The sequence below is a fragment of the Hirsutella rhossiliensis genome (assembly GCF_020360975.1).
Source record: "Hirsutella rhossiliensis strain HR02 chromosome Unknown scaffold00005, whole genome shotgun sequence".
NCBI classification, from domain to species: domain Eukaryota; kingdom Fungi; phylum Ascomycota; class Sordariomycetes; order Hypocreales; family Ophiocordycipitaceae; genus Hirsutella; species Hirsutella rhossiliensis.
The window spans coordinates 5336860-5343675 of NW_025408671.1; the positions used below are offsets into that span (position 1 = coordinate 5336860).

The 6816-nt window shown below is 56.0% G+C and overlaps 3 protein-coding genes across 3 annotated transcripts; 1 reads left to right on the top strand and 2 right to left on the bottom strand.

The window, feature by feature from the left end:
• Positions 1-173: 173 nt before the first annotated feature.
• Positions 174-566, top strand: HRG_06136 (uncharacterized protein; the record flags this gene model as incomplete). The annotated part of the gene is made up of 1 exon (XM_044864607.1): positions 174-566. One exon carries the CDS (start codon positions 174-176, stop codon positions 564-566), a length of 393 nt encoding a protein of 130 aa, XP_044721139.1.
• Positions 567-1323: 757 nt separating this feature from the next.
• Positions 1324-3305, bottom strand: HRG_06137 (PIF1 protein; the record flags this gene model as incomplete). The annotated part of the gene is made up of 4 exons (XM_044864608.1): positions 1324-1342; positions 1409-1875; positions 2054-3155; positions 3208-3305. The coding sequence occupies 4 exons, from the start codon at positions 3303-3305 to the stop codon at positions 1324-1326; spliced, it is 1686 nt and encodes a 561-aa protein (XP_044721140.1).
• Positions 3306-4233: 928 nt separating this feature from the next.
• Positions 4234-6241, bottom strand: HRG_06138 (Arrestin-lik; the record flags this gene model as incomplete). Its single annotated transcript, XM_044864609.1, has 2 exons — positions 4234-4894; positions 5247-6241. 2 exons carry the CDS (start codon positions 6239-6241, stop codon positions 4234-4236), a joined length of 1656 nt encoding a protein of 551 aa, XP_044721141.1.
• Between the last annotated feature and the right edge of the window lie 575 nt (positions 6242-6816).

Sequence of the window (6816 nt, forward strand, 5' to 3'; positions counted from 1 at the left end):
CATGGCCCTTGAGTGCAATAGCTGCAAGAAGTCGCCGCCTGAAGTTGCCCTCCTCAAGAGGTGCGCGAAATGTTCCACCACGCCGTACTGCTCCAGGGATTGCCAGAAGGCAGACTGGAAGGTCCATAAGAAGGTTTGTGGCAAACAGGCCGACGCCACGACATCGTTCCAAGATGGGCCTACAACGGAAATTCATCGCCTCCGAAGGGGTTGGAACAGGGCGTCATCCGCCCTTCACGCGTCTTGAAAATCGCACTTGGCTGCATGATCGATCGGAAAGAGATGTCTACGGGCTGCTGATCGACGCCTACCGACTGCGCGTTGAGGACATGTACAACATTGAAGGCGAAGCAGACGCGGATAGCATATATGGTGGTGCCGCCAACGGGTTGCGTGGCTTCAAGCGTTTCCTGGAGCGCGTCGAGCGTTGTCCCGGTATACTGCCGCCGTGGTGGGATGCAAAGAAGAAAGAGTGTGAGACACTCGGTATGACCCCATCGCAATGGCACGACCTACGAAGCGCGGTGGAAAAGAGCGACATCATCGAGCAATATGGGGATTCCTGATTCCCGATGCAGCTTCGGATGTTTGCCGAGTCCGTGTACGGTCGAGCTCCGAGCGGGACAAGTGGGACGGCGATGAGTCAAATGATGGTCGCGATGGAGCAGGGTAAAGCAGAGGATGGAGTCGCATATGATGGACATGTCAGCAGCCATGCTTGGTCGGCGGTGAAGGGATACGCTTGGTTAGTCGACAGCACCGCAGATCGAGTAGAAGCTGGCCGATCGTGGCTACGACGTACGAAAGGGTCAAACTATCGGGATGGTTAGTATACTGCCACTACTTTTCGAAACCTTGGCCTCGTATAACCGTCTCGTTTCCGCGGCCAAGTTCTTGAGTCTCTGCATTCCATCAAGTATGGCCTGATCCAGCCCATTGCCAATGAAATCATGGTACCTCACGGGACCAAGAAGCTTGATGCCCCGAAGCGAGGTGCACCTGGACAGTTGCACATAGAGGCTCGTAAAATCGCACTTGGAGGGTTCACCATTGGTCACACGATTTCCACGCAGCTCCAACAGTACCTCCACGAAGGTTTTACCCTGGGCTTTGTAATCAGTGAGAACGAACGCCGGTACGACGGGCAATCCACGTCGCGTGCATCTTGCCGACAAGAATTTGAAGTGAGAGTTAGTCGAATCAAGTGTATGTGACATGGGGCGGATGAGAACCGTCCCCACCGGGAGGGAGGGTATCGCCAAGGCTTTCGTCTCCTCGGACTGCAGAAGAATACCGAGCGGCGGCCCGAAGTGGATGGTCACGTCATCCGCCAAGTGGTATCCTGGGTGATTGGGATCGAGTATTACGTCCACGGCAGTAAAGTCCGCCCCATTCACCACTTTCAAACCCGTGTAGATGTTTTTTCACAACCACAGGCATGCCCTGAGCGTAGAAGAAGACGCCGGGGACTTTGCAGGCAGAGTCGTCACCTTGTCCTATGGTTCGCGCTACGATGTTTGGAGAAAGCGTGCCGTTGCGCCAGGTGTGAGTCGAGACAAAGATACGGATATGCTGCCTGTTGAAGCGCGCCCAGCCCACGACGGCTTCCATGTTGAGGGCCCACCGGGTGCGGTTCAGCGGCGTTATAGCACGCAAACCGTCATGGAAGGTGATTTGGGAGCGTCCTACAATGTTGGCATTGAGCAAGCTCAGATCTTGCTGGGTCTGCCGGCCGTTACGGACTCGATCCAGGAGTGCGCGGAGTTGGGGATCGTTGCGTGCGCGGACTTGGTCTTCGAGGAGCACAACGGTTTTGAACATGTACCACAATCTGCAGCCGCTGTGGTGAGAGATGGTGGCTTGTCGCAGGGGGGTCTGTGTTCGGTCCGGCGGTCTGTTGATCAGGAGGCTTGTTTCCGCACGGGGCGAACTGGTAGAAGTCTCCCATCAGTAGAACGACAGGCATCCCACCAAACGGCTCGTCCGGACAGTCACGGAGTGCCTGCAGGTGACGACTGACGTTGTGCAGAGTGGCTCCTCCCAGCATACTGACCTCGTCAATCACGAGTACCAGCTTCAGTTTCCATATCCATTTCTTCGCCTCCGAGAAGGGGGGAGGCGGTTTGTTTGGATCGCGATGGGAATCTAACCCACAGGCCGAGTGGATCGTCGTGCCGCCAATCTGGGCCGCCGAACTGCCTGATGTGCCGGTTATCTGCAGAAGATGTGGCTGGTCTCTCGCCGCGAACACGCCCTTCAGGGCATCGATAATCCTTGACTTTCCCGTGCCTCCCGGCCCGCCGGTATATTGAAGATGCTGACCAGCTGAGTCCGGATCGGCAGTATACTTGTCCAGAAATACGCAAACGAGTTGAAGGGCCATGGTCTGTAGATAGTTCAGTGTAAAGCTAGCGGCGGTGGTGCGTCCCATCTCCACGAAGCTAGTGACCGGACTGACGTCGACAAGCATCCGAGGGCCTTGTTCATCGAGGTCACTACCCGGGAGCGCAGCGGCGGACTCCATATCGCCGTAACGAGCTAGGGTATCGTCAATGTCGGTGCCATTCGCGGACAGTACGGTGCGCTGAGAACCAGCCTCGATATCATCCAGCATCCGAAGATGCAATAGTCGTTGGGCTTTGGCCGCTGCTTGGACATCGTCTCGAGAGATTGGAAATTGGCACAAGGCGTCACCTTGATCATGGGGTATATTCCGGTATAGATCGTCCTGACGTAGCACAAAAGGCTGTTCTTCTTCAGCCGGGTTCTCTTCGCACAGGTCGCGTATTAAACCTCCAAGGACGGGGGAGTCTTTCGTGGCGTCTGTATCTTGCACGGCATTTCGCAAAATCTGGAGTAGAGCTCTGTAGGCCTGACGATGGGCCATCGCTGGAGGCTCCTCTTCGTAGCGGCCATCGTCAAGTGGGTACTCGACGTCAATTGTGTCGTCACCCTCCGATCGAGTGGCCCAGAGCTTCGCGTCTTTACGCGCGTCCTCGGCAGACTTTCTCAAAAGACAAATGTTGGAGACGTAGAAACGGAGGCGGGGACAAAGCCGCGCTCGATGCGTCGTCCATATGTCGGTTATATCGCCTTGGCTCTCAGAAATGAAGTTTTCCCAAGGGACGAATAACGCCAAATGTAGGACAGAATTTCTGCACAGGCCGTCAGACGGAGCCAAAACGGTGCCGGGGGGTTAGAGAGTACCGCTTAATATACACTGGGTGATCGTCGTCATGGTCGTCGCTGATGTATCCTTGGAAGATCGGGACGGCGTACTGGTCGGGCCGTCGAAGCTTTTGCATCCAGCCGTCACAGTCGGAATCCTGCCCATCGAGAAAATGTGAGATTCATCTTCACTCCGACCCTTTCGACGCACCAAATGAATCATCGACATGTAGTCATACAGGCATAAGTCCCGTAGAACATGGCCCCGGTAGGCGTACGCATCTAAGCATGAAGCGTTCGCCCTCCTTGCCTCAGAGGGATGGTCTCCGGGGGCTGTTCAGCGTCCGTCAGCTCGCCGGCCTGGTGGCGGAGATGTGCCCATAGCCGAAAGATTGTCCAGTAGAGGGCCGTCAAGTTCAGGAACGACCAATGCGGCACGTTGGTAAAGTCGGTGTCATATCCAAGGAGGTGGTAACAGACCTCGACGGCCGAGAGTTGTCGCTCGGAGAAGATCCGATTTGCCGTTCTCATCAGGAACTGACGGCTCTTGTTTAAAACTGCCTGCTGCCTGTCGTCGGGCAGGGTGGGACCTGGCGCGCGACACCTCGCACCACCGGCTTCGCGGAGTTGGCGGGCAACCTCGGTGAGAGCAATGCGCTTCCACATCGGCGTATCCAGTTTGGTGGCGTAGTTCGTGATGTAGTACACCATGGCCAGGCCCTTGGTTTTGGTCAAGATCATCGAGACGTCGTGATTATGACGAAGGCCGACCGCCAACGACTTGTTGTACCGGTTGACGAGTGGATGGTTGCGCCGGATCTGAAGCAAGCCATCCTCTGTGAAGCCTGTCTCCTCGAAGATCTTCCACGGTGCCTTGAAGCGGCAGGCTGTCCGTCTCTGTTGATCTGCCCCCTGTTCGATGACCCCTTTAGAGAATACTTAAGGCAGGTGTATGTGGGAGTGCACTTGGCAACAGTACGCGATGAAATTGGATTCGTCTTCAAAGGCCGAAGTGAGAGCCAAGGTGCTCCTCATGACCTCCTCCACGGGTTCGATGGGCTTCCTCTATTGTCGCACGGCTTTTCCGGCATCTTCATCTAGGCACTCATGAAAGACGGAGTCTATGTATCGGATCACCTGGGCACGATACGATTCTTCCGCGGGATTGGCCATGTCGCCCATCAGGTTCGGTAACCGCATGTTGCCGTCCAGCCAGAGGAGTCCATGCAAGTGGAGGCTGCCTCGCTCGTTCGTTTCCACCGTGGCGTAGTAGTGGCTGATCTTCCCGAAGATCGATTCCTGGCCTGTGTTCACGTATTTGTCAAAGAATAGAGATATTTCTCGGTGGAAGAAGATGGCCGAGCTGACCGGATCCATGGTGCTGAGGGCGATTCTGTCGTACCTTTCACGGAGATCGGCCAAAAGCTCCTTTGCAGACTCATAATCATGGAGCCTATGAATGGCAAGCTTCATCTTTACCGGATTATTTATGTCGTTGGGACTGATGGTAATCCAGATTGCAGGCATACCGGCCCAAATGTCCAGAGCTTGGATCTTCCTCCGCATAAGCAGACGGGATTCGTTGAGAGCGGCTGTGCATGACCAAAATCGACAGCTCGCGGAGCAAGAGCGATATGTCGGGGTCCGACGTAGTCCTTGTCTCCGCATCTCCGCCTCGGCCCTCTTCAGTCGGTCCTCGGTCAAGTTCGCATAGGCCTGCTCAAACCTGTTGAAGGAATCTTTAGCGACACGAACCATGCTGATGCGGCGGTTGGAGGAGCGGAGGAGGGTGTTGAATACTAAGAAACAAAAGACAGGATGGGTGGCGAACCGGCCTCCATGCCGTTGCAATACGTATTTGGCCCAGTAATTAAGCGAGTGATTCGGACGACGGTCGGCAGGGCCGCCTTGTCGTCTGTGACTCGAGTCGCACTTCGATTTCGGGCCGCCCCTTCCCACGGAAAAGCTTCGGAAATGTTCGAGGGAAGAAATCTTCGTGCAGGTTGTCTGCAAAATCCGCACCACGCTCTACTCGGACAAACGGCTGGTCTCCCGTAGTTTGGACCTGCATAACGCACAGCACAGAGTTGCCATGTCGATCCGGATTGGCGTTGACGATGTCGGCCAGAAACGACAGTTTATCGGACTCGGCGAAGGCAGCCGGACCATCGAGAGGAAACATGCCGGATGTAGACGTCTCACAGACAGTGTCCACTTCCTGGCCGATGGCAGCCGAGTCGGGGACAAGAGTCACCGGCTCACCAGGAGAGGGTTGAGTCTGCTCGGTCGACAGAGTACAGTTCAAATCGCAAGATTCGGCGATGAAAGTAGGATCGATCGAGTTCACCAGTTCATCGATGCTTCTAAAGCTGTTTTCCTGCAAGCCTCGATCGGTGTCCGGGACTATGTGGTCCGTTTGTGTCTTCTCAACAGTCGACGGTTCCTCTCTTCGCATGCGGTCCATGATGACGGTCGGAACAGTGGAGCCGTCGGCATACTGCCAGCCGTCCATCTCTGCTTGGTTGATTGCGATACCCTCATAAAGCGGGTTGTTCCTTTGTAGCCATGCCAAGGCAGCTGCCACTCGAGATTTGCGCACCTGAAGCAGGTTTCTGACGTCTGCGGAGCCAGGCTTAGCCGAACCGCTCCAAGAGACGTGAATGTTCTCGATGGCCTGCAGCAAGGGATGAGGAAGAACCGTGGCCACGAGATCGTCCACTTTGTTCGGAAAGACGACAATATGTCCTTTCACGTGCTTGCGGTAACTGATTCCCGAACGGGTCTTGTTGTCGACGGTGAACTTAGTGATATAGCCAAAAGGTGCATGCAGGGCAATGAGTCTCTCTTCGACGGGAGAGAGGTCATCAAGCTCTTCGGGGTACCGGTGCTCACAACCGATGGCCATGTTGTTGACCGAGCAGGCCTTAGGCAGCCGCCCACTGTCGAAGCTGGCGCGACACTCGCGGCACACGTCAACTCCGGCGCCCTCGTGCGACGGAAGGCACGCATCACACTCCTGGAGAGCCATGGCCGTCTGTAGCAGCAAGGGTGACAGACGACCCCTCCACTGCATGGTGGTGAGTTCGCAAGGCGATGTCTTCCTGTAGCAGAAGACGCAGTGGGAGACCGGCAACGTCCTCTCATCCGTAAACGCTTGGTAGAAAGACTTGGAGGCCTCAACCTGAAGGGCAAGTGGAACTTCGTGGCACCAGGATCGCGTTGATGACGCAAGCTCCTTGACGCGGAAACAGGCGTCATAGTGATGTAGAGTGGACTCGACAGAGTCCCGCTGGAGTTGAACGGTTTCTCGCATCGGCCGGGGCCTTTTGGGGCGCCTTGGCTGCGTGGGCGGTGGAGTGGGAAGCTTGCTCTTCTCTAGGTCGTTTTGGTGATGGAGTGGCTGGCGGCTGCGTGTGTGCGGCATATTGGTATTGAGCTTCACGGCGGCGGGTTTGGTCTTCGGCGCGCCGGCGATCCATATCGTGCAAGACACGGAGGATCTCGTCATGGGGAACTCTGACAGTCTGTGACCGGCGCTGATAGGACCGGCGCGATTCAAGATCCCTTAAGGTGCGGCGAACCTCTTCGGGTGAGACCGTGGCTGGGTGTTCTCGCGGCATGGTGCAAGGGGATGGTTCCGAACGAGTG